The 20,594-nt window shown below is 41.5% G+C and overlaps 2 protein-coding genes across 3 annotated transcripts in view; both read right to left on the reverse strand.

The window, feature by feature from the left end:
* auh (AU RNA binding protein/enoyl-CoA hydratase) overlaps positions 1 to 12,301 on the reverse strand; it is a 49,114-nt gene extending 36,813 nt beyond the window's left edge. Inside the window, exons 1-6 of the mRNA XM_024381476.2 lie at positions 12,028 to 12,301; positions 8,976 to 9,043; positions 8,809 to 8,896; positions 8,356 to 8,442; positions 6,240 to 6,332; positions 3,999 to 4,055 (exon numbers count right to left, since the gene is read on the reverse strand). Of these exons, the coding sequence (XP_024237244.1) occupies positions 3,999 to 4,055; positions 6,240 to 6,332; positions 8,356 to 8,442; positions 8,809 to 8,896; positions 8,976 to 9,043; positions 12,028 to 12,250 (616 nt within the window). The 5' untranslated portion in view covers positions 12,251 to 12,301. The remainder of the gene's footprint in view (positions 1 to 3,998; positions 4,056 to 6,239; positions 6,333 to 8,355; positions 8,443 to 8,808; positions 8,897 to 8,975; positions 9,044 to 12,027) is intronic.
* A 2,307-nt stretch (positions 12,302 to 14,608) lies between these two features.
* On the reverse strand, positions 14,609 to 20,257 carry nfil3 (nuclear factor, interleukin 3 regulated). Of its 2 annotated transcripts, XM_024381475.2 has the most exons (3): positions 20,074 to 20,257; positions 19,620 to 19,723; positions 14,609 to 16,417 (listed from the first exon to the last, which is right to left on the reverse strand). In XM_024381475.2, the coding sequence occupies exon 3, from the start codon at positions 16,259 to 16,261 to the stop codon at positions 14,876 to 14,878; it is 1,386 nt and encodes a 461-aa protein (XP_024237243.1). In that variant the 5' UTR covers positions 16,262 to 16,417; positions 19,620 to 19,723; positions 20,074 to 20,257; the 3' UTR covers positions 14,609 to 14,875. The 2 variants fall into 2 exon arrangements, with proteins under 2 accessions (XP_024237243.1, XP_024237242.1); XM_024381474.2 differs by lacking the exon at positions 19,620 to 19,723.
* Positions 20,258 to 20,594: the final 337 nt, after the last annotated feature.

Genomic DNA, 20,594 nt, shown 5'->3' on the forward strand with positions numbered 1-20,594 from the left:
ACACAAAGAGAGAGACAGAAAGACCGACAGCGCACACACAGACGGACAGGTTGGAGGCGGACAGGTTGGAGGGCCAGTGGTCAGACATTTCCGTGGGAATAGCAGGCCAGTGAGTAAATGTCTTCCAGGGCACAGGACGACACGCCTGCCAGACAAAAACTGTATCCTGCTGACGTCTCCCCTGCCACCCCACCCCCACATTTCCAGGGAGTGCGGCGGCAGCGGTGAATAAAGCTCCAAAGACTTGGATGGGTGCCAAGGATTTGGTGACCTATTTTCAACCAGGTGGAGCTCTCTCTCTCTCTCTCTCTCTCTCTCCCTCTCTTCTCTCTCTCTCTCTCTCTCTCTCTCCCTCTCTTCCTCTCTCTCTCTCTCTCTCTCCCTCTCTCTCTCTCAGGCCTAGATAAGAATCTCGCTCTCTCTTCCTCTCTCTCTCTCCCTCCTCTCTCTCTCTCCTCTCTCTCCCTCTCTCTCAGGCCTAGATAAGAATATCTCGCTCTCTCTTCCTCCCTCTCTCTCTTCCTCTCTCTCTCTCTCTCTCTCTCTCCCTCTCTCTCTCTCAGGCCTAGATAAGAATCTCGCTCTCTCTTCCTCTCTCTCTCCCTCCTCTCTCTCCCTCTCTCTCTCTCTCTCTCTCTCTCTCTCTCCCTCCCTCTCTCTCAGGCCTAGATAAGAATATCTCGCTCTCTCTTCCTCCCTCTCTCTCTTCCTCTCTCTCTCTCTCTCTCCTCTCTCCCTCTCAGGCCTAGATAAGAATATCTCGCTCTCAAATTTCAATAGAGACCGAACAGATTTAAAAATAAATAAATAAAGGCATTTGGGTGCATTAGTGAGACCTCATTAGAAGACAGGCAGTGTTCTCTGATCCGCTGCTTGGTCACGGGTCTATTCAGCTGTTGTAGTGAAGCTTTGGGCCCGTATAAAATCTATGTTGCGGAAAACACCAACGGAATCACAGAATCCAGACATTAAAATGGAATTCAACAATTTTCAAAAATGTGTTGAACTTATTAGTATGATACCAACAAAATGTATTGAATTTAGTAGGAACTCAACTAAATGTATTGAACTTCATAGACAATTATTTAATTTGGCCAAGTTAATCATAAGACATGAACAAATTTGCATCAGTGATTGGTATTTTCCTGCAACTTTCTTAAAGGGCACAGTAATTCCCGTCAGTGTGGGGCGGCAGGGTAGCCTAGTGGTTAGAGCGTTGGACTAGTAACCGGAAGGGTGCCAGTTCAAACCCCCGTTCTGCCCCTGAACAGGCAGTTAACCCACTGTTCCCAGGCCGTCATTGAAAATAAGAATTTGTTCTTAACTGACTTGCCTGGTTAAATAAAGGTAAAATAAAAATAAAGTGTGTGTTGCGTGGCGCAGGTATGTCTAGTCTACACTTTGTGTAGCCATTAGCAATAATGCTAACTGTCTGCTAGTAGATGGAAAGGCTTTCCCAAAAACCTTTTCAATAAAATGTTAACTACAAAGTAGCCTATGCCTTACCTTGCAGAATTAAATTATGATTACTGACATCCTTCCAGTGGCCATTTGTTTTGCAAACTCTGCAATCCCATGAGCACTAAAGAAACACCACCAAAACAATGGTTGGTCTGCACTTGCATTAAAAAGGTAACTACCCCCAAAATTCAGAGAAAATGTACTTGATACGATTGTGATGTGTTGTTGTCCCACCTAGCAATCTTAAAATGAATGCACTAATTGTAAATCACTCTGGATTTATGCATAAGAGCCTCTGCTAAATTACTAAAATGTTTTTAAAAAATCTACATTTCTTAGATTTTTTCCCCAGAGTTAAAAAAGTGGTCTACTGATGTGGGTTAATGTTGCGGACTTAAAACATACATTTTTGTTGTTTTTCTATTTCAAAAAGTGTGATTTTGAAAGCAAAAATCTGAAGAAAAAAAAATGGAAAACTGAAACCTGGAAAAACAAAATGGAAAAAACTACATTTGTGAGAATTTTTGGGGTGAATAATAAAATGACTGCTTTTACAGGGCTCTAGAATCTCCTTCAGCCTGATGGAGTGGGAGGGGAGGATAGTGTTGAATAATGTCCCAATCATCTCTCCTTCCTCCATAAGTGTGCACTTGTTCCATTCCCTTCACTGAATTGAAAGGAAATGACATGTGTCAGAAATACAGTGGAAACACTCCCACTAGCCTCTGGCTACACCAATCCAATGCAAGTGCACACTTCAGGAGAAAGGAGATATTATTGGGACACACCCTTGGACTGACTTCCTTCAGTTTCTCAGCTGTGGATACTGGAGAACCTCAAGAGCTCTTTGTTGCTCTTAATTTAGAGGACCTTTCATACACCCCCCCCACACACACACACCCCAAAAAATAATCCCCAAATAATCCTTAGAACATTATTTTTAAGGGGAAGTGATATGTAAAATGTTAAACGATGCCCAGCGAGAAGGCAGAGGTTATTTACACAAGATTTAAGTAAATAGTGCAACAATGAGTTGCCTGCGATGCAATCACCAGCTGTCTTCCTAAAGTTAATTTGGGTTTGAATCCATCGACATCAAATCTGTTATTTTGGGAATCATTTGATGCTGCAAGAGCTTTTCCGTGGACACGATTGATACTGTAATGAAAACAAAACAAATCACAACAAAAACTTCAATGATACATTTTAGGCCATTGACAGTTCATTAGATCAATCCTCAATAGTCAAATTTGCCTTTAAAAATAATGAAACAACTGTGGCTGTCAAATATCCCACAAAAATAAAGTGTGAGGAGAGGATCAGCAGAGAGAGAAATTGTTTTTCAGAGAGGCAGCCAGCGAAATGTCAAGAGCTAAATCCCTTAGGCCTTGCGAGAGACGAAGACAAAGGGCACCTGAATCCCTGGACAGAGACGGACAAAGGTCTGACATCAGCCCTGATGAATCGTACAGCAATGGGCTGGTGGTGCCTCAGAAATGACTGACATGCTCTATGTAATGTAGAACACCTGTCAGAACACCTGTCCAAACACCTGTCCAAACAGAATTCACACTGACAGACAAATGTACATCTCTGTGACAGATAGGCCCAACATGGTGCTCCATACATTTGAGTGAGAGTAATGTCATTGGTGGCACATTGGTGGGGGGTATCTGGATAGACAACAAGTTGTCTTTTTTTTTTTTTAAAACACATTGATGAGTTAACTATTAATCTGAGAATAAAAAGGGACTTCTATAAAAACAAGAAAGATAGAAACAGGGTCAAGCCTCTCGCTCAATAGTAGAACGAGGATCATTCAGTCGACTTTCGTACTGATCCTAGACTACGGCGACATCATCTATATGAACGCAGCTGTCACTTCATTAAAGCCATTAGATGCAGTCTACCATAGAGAACTACATTTCATTATGCTCCACAGGTTTAGCAGTCTACCATAGAGAACTACATTTCATTATGCTCCACAGGTTTAGCAGTCTACCATAGAGAACTTTGGAAAAGCTTTTCTTTTAGGTTAGACAGAGACACAGACACTCTCTTAAGCTTTGATTTTCATGTCACATTAAACAATTCTGCAACCAAAACCAAACCATATATCTCTGTGTACATTTTCATGCGGGGCACCATTTTATCCAAAATGACCCAGTCAACCTCATATCTGGTCAACATTTGAGAGTTGGTACACCAGGGATACTAAATAAAGAACCCTCAGGGATTCTGGGAAAGAAAAAAGCCATGTGGCCCATCGACGTAGGACGTGTTAACAGCCAAGAGAGAGAATGTCGCCACACGTCACGCCTGGACAAATGCCGCAATTTATTTCAAACAACAACAAGCACTTGATATTGACATTTCTCAGAAATACAAAACTGTGTAATTTAGAAAGTGGTTGTATATTCACCATATCGCTTGTGATCAAATTTGAAAGGCAAGCATTTTTGGTTTGATTGTCAATTTCACAAATTGTAGTCTTAGCACACAAAGGCACAACAGCACTCTGGGAAATTAAACCTTACCTGCTCCTGGAATGATGGCGAGTTTGGTTTCAGTCAGGCCGAGCTTTGCATTGTTAGCTATCAGAAAAAGGGAAATGTGACAGAGTTAGAATATCTGGAATCAATCAGTTCTAGACAAACATCTTTGATCTATTTCCTTTCAATAGAAAGCATCAGCTCAGAGCAAACTAACAAATCCCACATGTCTTGGCTTGAATGTGTATATTTAGAGGGACTTATCCTTAAGCAATAAGGCCTGAGGGGGTGTGGTATATGGCCAATATACCACGGCTAAGGGCTGTTCTTCGGCGCAACGCAACGCGTGGTATATTGGAAATAAATCACAAACCCCCGAGGTGCCTTATTGCCATAATAAACTGGTTACCAACATAATTAGAGCAGTAAAAATAAATGTTTTGTCATTCCCGTGGTATATGGTCTGATATACCATGGCTGTCGGCCAATCAGCATCCAGGGCTCGAACCACCCAGTTTTGAAAAGTCAGTAACTTATAAAGTGAATCCATTGCAGGAAGGTAAGCCTGTTCATGTCTTGCCAATAAATATTGGATGAATAATGCAGAAACAAAGTGCTCTTTTTTCTTTATTTCACCAGTTGACGTGTCCTGGGGTAAAGAATATTTTGGGGAGTCCCTGGGTCGAGCACCCGATTCCCCTTTTACTTTCAAGCTGGGCTGAAGCGTGTTTGGGTATGCTTTCTTACCATTGCAGGTGTTGTTTAAAAACCAGGGAAATATGGAAGACTTTAAGTCTAGTTGTTTGTTTGCGAAAACAAGGGAAACAAGAGAGAGGGTGTAAGTTGCTCTCCATCCCTACATAGGGTGTGAAATGTGAGTGACCTTTTTTTTGTAAGGATGCATAATATATTCATATCGGTAACAGACGGCAATGGTTCAAAACATATCTACCATGCCGTTGGTGCACCCTTTTGGTGTTTACCTTTTGGCTTACAGGCCACAGAACTGCTGCAGGTATATCTTTAATGTAAATAAAGGAGGGACTTATACATTCTAGGTTGTAAAATGTTTTGTGCACCCACCCAGGCACCAAGAACCACACAGCTACTGAGTCGGCCCTCACAAAATACTTTAGTTTCATCCCTCACTAACAACAATGACAACCACTATGGCTGTCGACAGTTGACAGTCGACAGTTGATTCATTCAGAGAGGACTCTTCAGTCACTCAAGTCTGGCATGCATGATCACATCCAATCTGTGGTGCTATGATGTGGTGCTATGGTGCTATGATGCCAACTTTAAAGCCACTTTCATCTGTGAACACACCCCCCCCATCCAATCCGATGCTTAAAATAGATGCTAATAAACTCATCAGAGAACATGTGTGAAAAAATACGGAATATCGCAGCTCTCTCGTACGGGGGAAGGGGAGTGACGTGCTAGAAACGAGGAACAGATTTAATTCTGAGGCTGAGGAAAAACATTGCACACGCTGACATCTGTTCCTTGGTAATTTTAAAGATGGAGCGATGATTCGCTCCAGCGAATGGAAGCCGTGTGCATCTCAATAGAAGGGACTTGTAAACGCTTGACGAGGACATCAACATGTACGTTCAACAACATTTTGATCAAATACAGTGAGATTTTAGATAGGCATTCATCTTACAAATATCATAATGCCAAATCAAATTATACTAATTTCATCAGTAAATGAATCAACCAACTGCCATAGTCTAATCTCTCAATGTGGGGAAACAAAATGTAGGTCAGGTAAATTCTACTAAATCTGTTCTGTACAGTCTATTCATTCATCAGGGCATGTGGGGGCATGTACACTCTCTTATATTTGCTCGTGATCATTTTTCAACTAGAGAAGTACGGTATTTGAAAAAACATGTACATTAACTCTGTTGAACAGGAATGTTATCATGTCTCATAATCGACCCAGCACAAAGACACTGTGTCAACACTTTGTTTTGCTAGTATGAATCTTTGGAGGCTCTAGAGAAATTCTAGCTGTGTGTACTGTAATGTCTATGCTACACCCCTATATATTAGTCATTTAGCAGACTCTCTTATCCAGAGCGACTTGCAGGAACAATTTAGGGTTTAAGTGTCTTGCTCAAGGGCACATCAACAGATTTTTTCACCAAGTCTGATTCGAACCAGTGACCTTTCGTTTACTGGCCCAAAACCCATAACCACTAGGCTACCTGCTTACCTATATGTACCTGTTTACATACAAGCCCCGGCACACCCATTTTAGCACAATGGGTTACTTACAGGCAATTCTGATGTCACAGGACAGAGCCATCTCCAGACCACCACCAAGGGCGGCTCCATCGATAGCTGCGATCGTTGGCATGGGCAGATTGCCTACACAGAAACGGGGGTATTTGTCAAAATGGAGTACGGATGGAAAGCATTTTTCCCCCCAGTAGACACAAAGAAAATAACAGACAGTCATGTCTCACACACATCCACAACATAAAACAATAACAAAATGAAATATGTATAAATGACTATGAATTAGCAATGAGTCCTTAGCCCGCAATCACAACAGAGTAAAATGTGTACAGGCAATAGGAACACATCTCCCTGAAGAACTGAACCTTGTGTAAACCAATGTGTAAATACATACGGCGCATTCGGGAAAGTATTCAGACCCTTTAACTTTTTCCACATATTTTGTTACGTTACAGCCTTATTCTAAAATTGATTAAAACAATTTTTTCCCCTCATCAAATCTACACACAATACCCCATAATGACATCACAATAGCCCATAATGACATCACAATACCCCATAATGACAAAGAAAAAACAGGTCTAAGAAATAAAAAACAGAAATACCTTATTTCCATAAGTATTCAGACCCTTTGCTATGAGACTCGAAATTGAGCTCAGCTGCATCCTGTTTCCATTGATCATCCTTGAGATGTTTCTACAACTTGGGAGTCCCACCTGTGGTAAATTCAATTGATTGGACATGATTTGGAAAGGCACACACCGGTCTATATAAGGTCCCACAGTTGGAAGAGCATGTCAGAGCAAAAATCAAGCCATGAGGTCGAAGGAATTGTCTGTAGAGCTCAGAGACAGGATTGTGTCACAACAACTTTCTGCACAATTGAAGGTCCCCAAGAACACAGTGTCCTCCATCATTCTTCAATGTAAGAAGTTTGGAAGCACCAAGACTCTTCCTAGAGCTGGTTGCCTGGCCAAACTGAGCAATTGGGGGAGAAGGGCCTTGGTCAGGGAAGTGACCATCAGGTTCTACAGAGAAGAATGGGAGAATCTCCCCAAATAGAGGTATGCCAAGCTTGTAGCATCATACCCAAGAAGACTCAAGGCTATAATTTCTGCCAAAGGTGCTTCAACAAAGTACTGAGTAAAGGGTCTGAATACTTATGTAAATGTAATATTTCTGTTTTGTTATTTAAAAGCCTTTTTCTGCTTTGTCATTAAAAGGGTATAGTGTGTAGGTTGAAGAGGAGAAAAAACTATTTAATCCATTTTAGAAGGTGAAAATGTGGGAAACGTCAAGGGGACTGTGTACTTTCTGAATGCACTGTAGGTGCAGTGTGGCAGCTCAGTGTTTATCCCATATAGGCTAGGTGCCCTCAAACTAAACTCTGGACCTCCAAGCCAGTTCCACTGTTTTTTTTCATTGTTCCCTTTTAATCATGGACTGATTTAGACCTGGGACACCAGGTGGGTGCAATTAATTATCAGGTAGAGGAGAAAACCAGCAGGCTCCGGACCTCGTGGGGTAAGAGTTGAATACCCCTGGCCTAGTGAATAACAAGACTCTAAAAATGGAATGGAATGAGTCATCTCATTCCAGTCCACCTGGCATGAATTTATAACCACAGGAAATGAATAATTATCATCAATGACTCGAATGGATTTGAGGATGATGAAATGATTAATGTGCTGCTTTGTGAACATGAAACAATTTGGGACATAATGTCCAGAATAATTTGTGTGAAATACTAGGGCCGCGACAATAGGGCCGCGACAATACCAGTATCGCGATACTAGTTAGTATCGTGGAAAGGAAACAAAACACGAAGCGGATGTAACTTCTTTAGGAAAAACGTCCCTAATGTTGGAAGAAAAAAAACATCATTATGTTGTCATCCAGAGTCACATTACCTGATTTTCCAAGCTATAGCACACAATATTTGACATACAGCAGGTTTTTTAACCCCTTAAGAGTTGATGTCCACGCCCCTGCGGAAATCTAATTTCTATAATACAAAACATATGTCTGTTTAAAGTAGCAAAGAGTTTGGTCTGCTTCGTGTTTTCATTTATTTTTTTGTATTGGGAAAAAAAATATTGTGATACTGGTACCGTCCCGGCCCTATGAAATAAGTCATCTACAATTCCCTCACCAAGCTCTGAGATTAGTGCCCTTGCCTTGGACACAAAGGGTCCAACTTCACTTTGGTGCATTTTGGCCCTCTCTTTAAGGTCCGCACCTGTACAGAGAAAACAACATGTCATTGTCATCCAATAAATCATGTAATAGAATGAAAATTTGCTCTCTCTCTCCACCCCCAAGCTTTTCCGCCAGCATCTACGCTACAGTTAGAGACAGCATAAAAGCAACAAAAATGTACACAGATTATGGCTAGCGGTAACTTATTCCACACCCCAGTGAGTTATAAAAAATACATGCAGGATATTTTCAAATGTACACTCATAAATGTCAGCCTTTAAATTAACAACATACCCATAGATTTGTATTTATATTTAAGACTATCACTTACACTGTAAATGCATCATGGGTATAGTTCAAACTGTCTGACCCCTATTGTCCCCCAAAATATAAAGTTGTTGTGTACCTGCACAGAATATCCCAGGCACCATGCTACAAATGATGACAGTCCGCACTTTGCTGTTCTTTTTTACACTCTCCACAGCCTCAGTCATCTAACAGAGAACACAATCAAAATGGGTGCTAATAACAGCCACACTATGTGTAGGCTACCTCACAGATTTCCATACATACCTGAATGACAAGGTTTTTGCTGATGGCATTTTTTTGCTTTGGTCGATTGATCCCAAAGACGACAATCCCTAAAAGATAGATGAAACGTTAGGACTACGGAGTGGGGGCCATGAATATCAGAGAGTGGGGGGCCATGAATAGCAGACGGAGAGGGGGCCATGAATATCAGAGAGTGGGGGCCATGAATAGCAGACGGAGAGGGAGCCATGAATAGCAGACGGAGAGTGGGGGCCATGAATAGCAGACAGAGTGGGGGGCCATGAATAGCAGACAGAGTGGGGGCCATGAATAGCAGACATAGTGGGGGCCATGAATAGCAGACAGAGTGGGGGCCATGAATAGCAGACAGAGTGGGGGGCCATGAATAGCAGACAGAGTGGGGGCCATGAATAACAGACAGAGTGGGGGCCATGAATAACAGACAGAGTGGGGGCCATGAATAACAGACAGGGTGGGGGGCCATGAATAACAGACAGATTGGGGTCCATGAATAACAGACCGATTGGGGTCCATGAATAACAAACATGATATATGATATTATATAGTACCATAGTACTATGATAAAATATAGTACAGTACCATAGTACTATAATATAGTACAGTACCATAGTACTATGATATAATATAGTACACTCATAGTACTATATAATATAGTACAGTACCATAGTACTATGATATAATATAGTACAGTAACATAGTACGATGATAAAATAGAGTACAGTACCATAATACTATAATATAGTACAGTACTATACTATAGTACAGTACCATAGTACTACGATATAATATAGACACCCATAGTACTATATAATATAGTACTATGATATAGTATAGTAGCATGATATAGTATAGTGCCATAGCACTATGATTGAATATAGTACACCCATAGTACTATGATATAACATGGAAATTATATAATCTGGTGCGCCATAAATCAATATGATCCCTTAGTGTGTAAATGTGTCCTATGGAATAACGAGACATCACCATTACATACTACGTCTGTGATCATACTGAATACCATCAATAACACTATGGCACTGTGCCCACAGAGGGTTGTGGGAATGTATTCTTGGTTCCACGTCTCCAGACAGAGGCCAATGGCCATGGGTGAATCTCAAAAGTGTTTTTCTAGAATCCTCCGGGATTTTCCTTGACTCCTCAATCAAAACAAATCAAATGTTATGTCACATGCGCCGAATACAACAGGTGTGACCTACACCTGTGACATAACATTTGATTTGATTGAGGCGGCAAGGAAAATCCTGGACCTTACAGTGAAATGCACACTTACAAGCCCTTAACAAACAATGCAGTTTTAAGAAAAATAAACTCAAGTAGTTTTTATTTTAGTTTAAAGTAACACAAAATAACAATAATGAGGCTATAGCCTAGTGGTTAGAGGTTTGGGCCAGTAACCGAAAGGTTGCTGGATTTAATCATCCCCGAGCTGACAAGGTAAAAATCTGTCATTCTGCCCCTGAACAAGGCAGTTAATTCACTGTTCCCGGTAGGCCGTCATTGTAGATAAGAATTAGTTCTTAACTGACTTGCCTAGTTAAAGGTTAAATAATAATATATATATATATATACATACATACACACACACAGGAGGTAACGGTACCGAGTCAATGTGCACGGTACAGGATAGTTAAGTAATTGAGGTAATATTTACATGTAGGTAGGGGGTAAGTGACTAAGCATAGATAACAGCGATTAGCAGGAGCAGAAAAAAGACGAGGGGGTCATGAAAAATGTCAGAGGGAAGCAGTACTCTCTCTGACATTTTGATAAGCAGGTGAGGAATTGATCAAAATACTTTTGACATTAACTGGCAAGTCCTGGACTGGGGATTGAAGGGATAATACCAAACTCGTCATCCTTTATATTGACATTAGGACAAGATCACAAGGTTGGGAAGATTGTGAGATTTTGCAGAGTCAAGTAATTGACACTGACAAATAACTTGCAGTCAATTTGAACATGGATGTTGTATGTAGTTTCCATTGAAAAAGTTAAAGGTTTTTCTATGTAGTTGACTTCTGGATAGTTATCTCTGACATAGCTAGAGAAAATGTGACAAATCTTTTTTGGAGAGGATTTATCTAGTTTTACAATTGGATCAGTTGGGAATCGTTTTACCAAAATGGTCCCCACCAAAAAATACTAAAATAAAGAAAATATTGGCAATTTAAGCTTTCTTTAGTGTTATGTGTCAGTCATTCAAATCCGCTATGTAGGCAATAGGTCATGTACAACAGGTGTAGACACCTTACCGTGAAATGCTTACTTACAAGCCCTTAACCAACAATGCAGTTCAAGAAATAAACTAAGGTAAAATAATTAAATTAAATTAAAAAGTACCAAGAAAAGGACATAATAATAACGAGGCTATAGAGAGCGGGTACCGGTACCGAGTCAATGTGCGGGGTACAAGTTAGTGGAGGTAATTTGTAAAGTGACTTTGCATAGATAACAAACAGCTTGTAACAGCAGTGTAAAAACAAAGGCGGGTGGCCATTTGATTAGTTGTTCAGCAGTCTTGTGGACTGGGGTTAGAAGCTGTTAAGAAGCCTCTTGGACCTAGACTTGGCGCTCCGGTACTGCTTGCCATGCGGTAGCAGAGAGAACAGTCTATGACTGGGGTAACTGGAGTCTGACCATTTTTGGGGGCCTTCCTCTGACACCGCCTGGTATGAAGAGCCTAGATGTCAGGAAGCTTGGACCAAGTGATATGATTAGTGGTTTCACCACAGCATTCATTTTACAGTCTACACTAGTGAAATAGGATTCGTTCTATACGTTTTCTTTCAACGTTTGATAATTAGCATAGGACATAACATTTTTAGAAACAATGTTTCTCTTTCAAAGGATTAGTCACTGCAACATTGTTTTTGACAGTTAAGACGTTGAGCGACAGATAGCTGCTACGCTAACAGAGCAGCTTTATCTGCAGGCAACTCAAGCGTGTTGAGTTGTTATAGCTTTATGATTTGGCAACACACTTCCTGAAACAAAGTCGTTTTACACACTAATGGCAATGGCTAGCTACCTGAATCTTCTCCGTCCAGATATCTAATGCTCAAGTCATCCTTATTATCGGAGCTGTAATGACGGGTCGCTCCATTGCTTGTCGGACGAATGTACTGTAGTTTGTTGTTGAGGACATTGTGCAAAGACTTCGTATGCTCCTGCAATCTGCGCACTCCCTCGATGGTACCCGTTTGGGGTCGAATAGCTTGCAGAAGTACTCGGCAACCCACAAGAACCGCCATACTGTCGTGCTGCAGTGTTGTTTTGACTTTCAACTTTGAACCGAGTGTGACGTGGAGTTGTCCACGTGACCAGCCGCAGAATAGGATTCCCTCTGCTAGTTACAGCCATAAAACAATGCTCTCTCCATAATTGTTTAAACAAACAAAAAACTCGCCATCGAAATCCATCACTTTGACCTGTGTATCTTCGTCGAGGCCGTAATAACACTACAGTGAAATAATTCTGAGCTATGGCACAAACGCATTTTTTGCCCAAACATGCATTAGATGGGACAAAAACGAAGCAACTTTAATTGTTGCCTGCACTCAAGATGCATTGGTCTCAGGTTGTCCATTAAAGAGTGAAACCACCAACAAAATGTAAACACCGCAGTGTGCTGTATCTCTTTGCATGGTAACTGCCCTTGATCCTGTGTGCAGTGCTCAAGGAAATAATTAAATAAATAATTAATTCAATGAAATTAAGCAGTTTGGCTATTAGCAAACATGACTGTGCATGACACCATTGTTCTCCTGTGGCTTAGTTTTATGGTTATAATGGATTAAGAAAGACAGTTTCTATTAATCTCATTAAGGTAGGCTATTCATGAAAATGATGTGGTATTTCAATAATTTAAATGACTGAGACTGTAGTCTTTAAACCAATAATTTCAGTAGTACCCCAGTCAGCCAGTGAAGGAATGTAGACTGTATAGTAGTTTTTGCTGTGATGAGGCTGGATTACTGACCCAGATTTAATGAGATATTGTTATTATTACGTGTCTGTAGACTTACATCCCAGGCATTATCTTATAATGTAATTGAGGAGACTGAAAAGATTTGGCATGGGTCCTCAGGTGGGTCCTCAGATCTACAAAAGGTTCTACAGCTGCACCATCGAGACTGGTTGCATCACTGCCTGGTATGACAACTGCTCGGCCCCCAACCATAAGGCACTACAGAGAGTAGTGCGTACAGCCCAGTACATCACAGGGGCAAAGCTTCCTGCCATCCAGGACCTCTACACCAGGCGGTAACAGAGGAAGGCCCAAAACATTTCAAAGACTCCAGCCACCCTAGTCATAGACTGTTCTCTCTGCTACCGCACAGCAAGCGGTACCGGAGCGTCAAGTCTAGGTCCAAGAGGCTTCTTAACAGCTTCTACCCACAAGCCATAAGACTCCTGAACATCTAATCAAATGGCTACCCAGACTATTTGCATTGCCCCCCCCCCACACCTCTTTTACACCACTGCTACTCTCTGTTGTTATCATCTGTGCATAGTCACTTTAATAACTCTACCTACATGTACATATGACCTAAATTACCTCGACTAACCGGTGCCCCCGCACATTGACTCTGTGCTGGTACCCTGTATATAGTCTCACTATTGTTATTTTACTGCTGCTCTTTAATTACTTGTTACTTTTATTTCTTATTCTTATTTGTACTGCATTGTTGGTTAGGGGCTCGTAAGTAAGCATTTCCCTGTAAGGTCTACACCTGTCGTATTCCGCGCATGTGACTAATAAAATGTGATTTGATTATTTGATTTGACCAAGATACTGGGGACAGAGCCAACATGGTCTTCAATGCTTTACTTTGTTATAGTTGTGGCCATATGACCGAAATCAATAAACTCTTTTTGACATAATGCAAGTTAGGCTGGTTGCTGTGAGAAAACACGTTCTCAATGGGATATGTTTGTTGGCTTCAGATGGCACTAATTTATTCATAATTATTAATTTACTGTATATGTAAATGTAATGTTCTAATTTCAAGGTAAGGTTGTATAGTTAGTTGTATGTTAGCTGATTTTCATGGTTAAAAAGACTATTGTTTTGCTTAGGGGTGCTCTTGGGCCAAAAAGGGTCCCCTTAACTGGACAGAAATATTGTCCATAAATGACCTCATTGGACAGAAAGGGCAACACCTCCCCACACTTATCAGCAAAAAGCATATAGGCTATTGTTGGCCTAATACTTTGTGTGGTTTCATGATATACTGTAAGAAATTGATAATTATCATAAATGTATATGACTTGAACCATTCAGCAAAAATTCTATCCAAAATTGTATGTAAACAATAATAAGCAATTTAACTCACGTAGTGTTTCTTTAACTTGTCTGGGTTGGGAACACAAAAGCATGTATCTGCAGAGCCTCCATGTACATGTTTCACCTGTAGTTTTTCCCCTGCTTCCCCTGCTAAACTCTTCAGAGATTGTAATGGACATGAACAGTTTCTGATGAGTGTATTGCATTAATCCTACCAGTGTCAGAGACAATGATTTATTTGCATCCTTGTCGTGAACTGTTTGTTGAAATACTTAACAGATCAACTGAAAATAATACTGCTAAAAGACACACACGCACAAGGTTCAGTGCTTACACATATTTATTGTCAACAAAAAAGTCACCATTTACAACAAAACTTTCAAAAGTTGACATAAAATGTGCATCTACAGTAGCCTCAGCCTGACATTTGGCTTTGGGTTACAGGTGGAGCTATGAAGAAGATACGCCAAACTACAACAGCAAGTGCACAACACACCATTCATTTTAAATGTACTGCATTTATACACCATATCAACCGCACAGTGCAATAGTAAATACAGTGGAAAACCAGGCATTGTGCAAACAGAACTCATTTTGAGTAACATCCTTTCGATAATGACTCATGATCAGAGGTGCTTTTGGTTGATTCTATCACAGACCCTTGCCTCGATGTTATCAGTCTTTTCAGAGACAAAACTTCTGCAGACAGGTCAGCTATGCCTCGTTTTAAGTACAAGTTCTCAGAGTCTGAGTGGGCGTAGGAGCCGTCTTCAAGGTCCAGAGTGAGTTTTTTGGAGACAGGGACTGGGGAGAGCCTGTTCTGGTAGCCATTTTGTGGCTTCTCTGAGCTGTCTTTGTGCCAGTGCTCTGGCCGGTGGGTCCAATCCCGGATGTTGGTCACTTGGAGTGACAAGGGGCTGAGGGGCGACTGCATGTAGTCCGCCACGGCACCCTGGCCCCTCTGGTAGTCTTCTCTGGCCGACATGTCGATGGGAGAGGAGGACTTTCCAGAAGAGTCGTAGTCGGGGTCGATGGCCTCCACTTTGATTGGAATGGCCCTGTTCTTGAGCCTCAGTTTGTGGGGCAGAGCCGACGAACAAGCATCTGGCACTTTGAGGCGGGATACGATGACGCTCTTCGGGTCAGCGGCATGTGGCATGGGGCCTTTGGGGACCTGCTGCTCATCCTCGCCGTCCGAGGACTTACTCACAGCCCCGTCGTCCGAGGTCCTCGGGGAGTTGCTGATCGACCTGGTGAGCGGCAGGAACGGGGAGGGTTGGGAGTAAACCCCGGAGAAAGGGCTGGCAATGTAGTTCCTGTACAATTCATATGGACTGCTCCTCTCACGCACGTAGCTTCCGTGCTCGGCTGGCTCTTGCTTGATGATCTCGGGGGTCCTGCACATGCTACCCTTGGTCGCTGCAGAGATTTCAGCCATGTCAGACAGCGTGCTGTGAGGGGAGTGCTTGATGACCGATATGCAGCTGCTGCCCAGGTGAGGGGACTCTAGGTCCCTGATGCAAGAGCCTCGGGCTTCGCCCGGCGAGACAAAGTCGTGGTAGAGGGCGGCCGTTGACACAGAGATCTTCTGCACTTCCTGCGTGTAGGCCGCAGAGCTGACCAGGCCGAATTTGAGTTTCAGGGCCAGCAGCTCTCCTTTGAGGGAAGCGTTCTCCTCGCCCAGGGCCAGCAGCTTGTTCTCCAGCACCATGTCGTTGAGGCGCCGCTTCTCCCGCGAACGCTTGGCCGCCTCGTTGTTCTTGCGCCGCCTCTCCCAGTAGAGATTGTCTTTCTTCTCGTCGGGGATGAACTCCCGTTTCCTGCGGCAGGAGGTGCCTTTGGCTTTGAAGGGCATGGTGGAGAGCTTGTGGTCCATCAGATCCCTGTCAGCCCCTTGAAGGGCCACAGCTAGAACCAGGGCGTCCTCTCCGCTGTAGGAGCCATTTGACAGTGGCTCACTCTTGATGGTCTGCATATTTCAACGATTGGGATATTTGTGTTCAAGAAACTCATAGGTCCTTAGTCCTTTTGACTGGACATCTCGTTATCTTAAACCAAAAGGTACCAATGACATGTGTGTCCAACAATGGTAGTTCCAAATGGGGGAATGGTCCTTTAGAATTCACCAAAGCTGTTGAGAAAAGAAAAAGGGAAGTTTTAGATATCAAAGTTTAAGATCAGATGGCTTTTCACATTTGTCTTTGGCTTCCATTTCATGTGCTTAGTCACAGTGTACATCACTATCCCATGAATCTTTCAGCTGAGTAAACATAGATGTTGCTTAGTACTCATAGAGTACTGTAAGAAACACATTCTTGAAGATTATATGCACGCTCACCTTTTTTACATACTGCGTAATAAAGGGCAAGTTTTGTGTTTGACGGGGATTTTTTTGTGCAGAACATATCATATATACCCGAAATGGAGTAGCCAGGCTAGTTAAGCAAGCCAGGCACCATAATATGGTTTTGTCTTCAAACTTATAGCTATAGGTGGATGAACTTGAAAAACTGGATCTGGAGTTAGTGATGCCATAATAATCTCATAACGTTTAGTATAACTGACTCTCAAAGTAGCTGAAATCCTCAGCGGTTTTGAGACGTGAAATATCCTCCACGCCATTATTTAAAACCCATTTTGTAATCTAGACTTTGGACATCTTGTATTATTACACCACAATGTAAAGCGACTTTTACAGCAGAGGAAAATTAATGTCTGAGCTCAGTTGAGCTTCGTAACAAATGACGGAATGTCTGCATAGTAAGCTTATGTAATGGCTTTAACATTCACCTCCTGCTTAACAGTAGATTTACACCAGTCCATGTCCAATACACTGTTTAGGTATAGGTATGCACTATTATTTATTATAAACTGGGTGGTTCAAACCCTGAATGCTGATTGGCTGACAGCTGTGGTATATCAGATACCGTATACCATGGGTATGACAAAAACATGTATTTTTATTGCTCTAATTATGTTGGCAACCAGTTTATAATAGCAATAAGGCACCTCAGGGGCTTGTGGTATTTGGCCAATATTGCTGTATCCAGGCTCATGTGTAAGAAAAGCTTTTAGCTGTGATATATTGGCAATATACCACACCCCCTCGGGCCTTATTGCTTAATTCTGTATTGTTTACTGACAGGGTGCCTGTGAGCAGGTTACACCACTGAGGGTGGCCCTTGGCCACACATCTTACAACTCTGAGCTTGCTGGTCATTTATGAACGTTTGAACATCTTGAAGAACAATCTTGCCTTAATGGCCATCTACTCTTATAATCTCCATCTGGCACAGCCAGAAGAGGACTGGCCACCCCTCAGAGACTGATTCCTCTCTAGGTTTCTACCTAGGTCCTTGCCTTTCTAGAGAGTTTTTCTTTAGCCACTGTGCTTCTACATCTGCATTTCTTGGTGTTTGGGGTTTTAGGCTGAGTTTCTGTACAGCACTTTGTGACATCTGCTGATGTAAAAAGGGCTTTATAAATACATTTGATTGATTGATGCGACTCATCCTAAGAGGGGACATAAACTGTTAAACTTTGCAACCTCTTGAGATCACAATATCAAGAGGGATATGCTTGCTGAATCAGGTCTCCATTTCCCTATTATAACAGACCAATCAGATGCCCTATCTTCATTCTTCACTAGAGAAAATGTATTACAGTGGATTCAAGGTTTTATTAACTATTACCATTAGTTGGGTCCCATTATCTCTCTCCCTCTCAAATTCTAATTCAAATGGGTTTATTGGCATGGGAAACATGTTTTCATTGCCAAAGCAAGTCTTTCTGGATCTCTTTCTCTCCCTCTTTCTCCTTCTAAAAGTACCCGTGTAGGAATTAGGTAAAAACATTATCATAAATACATTAGACTGTCCATCTGTATCTACAGACAAAGTAGATGCGTGTAACAAGTACAACATTTGGAGGACAAGACTACTCTGACATTTTAGGATGACACAACTACGAAATCCATTGGTCGGAGAGTGGCGAAAATTATGCGATTTTTGAGCGCGCACGACCCCATTCAGGCTCTACAAATGATGTCATCGCCAGAGGTCTAAGCATTAAGTCATGCACACTGAAACAATGCCCGTTTCAAAACAGTCTAGGAGGAAAAGCTATTTGCTATTTTCTTGCGGCAAGTCAGTTGAACAGCAAGATCTATTAGTGCCGTAAACCCACTACCCTAAACATAGATGTTTAGCTCCAGTCGTAAAAGAGCTGAGAGACTGCCTGACAATGACCTTCAATGGTCAAACTCGGCGGTGCGTTCAAATCGAATGAGATAAACAACTCGGAGCCAAATGCGTGGGCTTTACAAAAGGCGTGGTCCTTTAGTAACCACCGCCTAGGCTTATAGTCAGATTAAGCAGCAATGGAATAAAAAAAACTACACAGCTATACTGTAGTTACATTGTGTTCCTATATTGAAGCCTTACACCGTGCTCCCATAACTCCCCAAAACAAGGAACAAAGGAATGCGTCCAGTCATAATCATTACACGTGGTCGGACAGAAACAACAAAATAAAAACAAAATCAGGGAACAATGACGTCAGACTCTCACAATTGACACTATGCTAACTAAAGGCCCGAAACACGTGCGAATGAGTCTGCGATGTTTTTCTATAATTTATAATGGAGTTGTTTTTTGGAATGAACTTGAGTCAATATCGCGGCAATAGTGTAGGCAACAACGGTACAATAACGTTTTATACTACGGTTGCTTACAATGTCGCCAAACGCGTACCAAATTGAACAATACACTCTGTAAATATTGATTCCCCGCTCTTTTTTTGATACCATGCTCGGATTTGTGAGTCATTTTAGCCTATGGGCAACAACTCTAGACAGTCTATAGGTGTACCGTGCAAAGTTCCTTAATCGTTAAATAGCGACGGAATGTTCTGATTGTCAGTCAGAACAGGACCCGAAAGAATGAGGTGCTCGTTCACCGTCATGTCCCATTGCCCCTGATTACTTCATTGTGTCAGGATTATAAAATAAGCTCGATCAACTCCATCCCTCCCCAGCAAATTCTGTGGCTGAGGAGGTTATGCAATGTTAGCCTATACAGGACTGGTAAATTGGTTTAAAGAAAAATGATCTAACACTGAGAAGAAATACATGTCTACTTGAAATGCATTATCCAAGCCTATTTCCTCAATGGAAAGCATCACACATAGGTAGTCCCATGCATGTTTTGCTTGCATGTAGGCTAATGCCCATTTTAAACTGCAACGGTGTGATGTAAAGCAGTGCTTGGATAAGCTACCAACATGGGCATATTAGGCTATTATATATATAAGATTTTTTTAAACATTTTTTTTACTTATTTCCATCCGCAGAGAGACAGCAGCAAATCCACCCACATCGAATTCCAGGTCACTGTGCCATGTTCCGTCTGCGCGTAATGTTTACTGGTAGTTATCGAGCCTAAAATGATACAAAATATCAAACTAACCCGCACGCTCGCTACTGTAGCAACATGTGAAGTCTCCAGCGGTTACAGCTAACCAAGCAGGCGAACCTCATACGTTACATCATGCGTGATACCACAGCTATCCAACTAGCTAATTACACAGTAATACACTTGTTATGAGTTAATGTAATACGTTTTTTTTTAAATAACAGGTAAACTTTTAAAATTAATGAATATGGTGCAATACAATAGCTAGAGATTTTGTCTATAGAGACTAAATAGTTAGGGCGGCCAACTAGAATGCGTAAACATAATTTCCACCAGTATGGCTGTCTTTCCAACGCTTAACTAAAATAAAAATTACCTTTTCAAGCATCAGGTTGATAAAAAAAGTATTGTTTTCCTATGTATACCGTATAAAAGAGTATAGGCTGAGTTTCTGATTTACAAAAACAAATAGTTTTGCCGGAGGTAAAAATCCAGTAAATTTGGAGAAACGTTCCTTGTCTGCTTCGCTTTTCCTTTCGGAGTGACACTAGTATTCTGCCAGCAGCACAAACGGTGACGTATGCTAATGAAGAATTCTTCAAAATAAAAGCCCGCATTTCAAAACATTGCAATGTGGTTAACTAATTCATTTAAGATATTAGATTTTAATCAATGGACATTTTATTGTGATTAGAAGCGAATGAAATAAGGACTTCATGGAAACAATTACACATATGCTTCTAAAAACATTTTTTAAGACAACCATATCGAAAAAATACCATGTTCAGACAATGTTCACAATATTGGGCTTTCCACTCCACCCATTCCATTGGTCCCAATGCAATACACTGTAGGGCCTATACATTACATATTGGTTTATAGAGAAAAAACGATTCT

Source organism: Oncorhynchus tshawytscha, linkage group LG20 (assembly GCF_018296145.1).
Source record: "Oncorhynchus tshawytscha isolate Ot180627B linkage group LG20, Otsh_v2.0, whole genome shotgun sequence".
Lineage (NCBI taxonomy): Eukaryota > Metazoa > Chordata > Actinopteri > Salmoniformes > Salmonidae > Oncorhynchus > Oncorhynchus tshawytscha.

What these genes read in the sequence shown, in the direction of transcription:
- nfil3 (XM_024381474.2), bottom strand. Translation starts at nt 16,261, where the DNA reads ATGCAGACCATCAAGAGTGAGCCACTGTCAAATGGCTCCTACAGCGGA.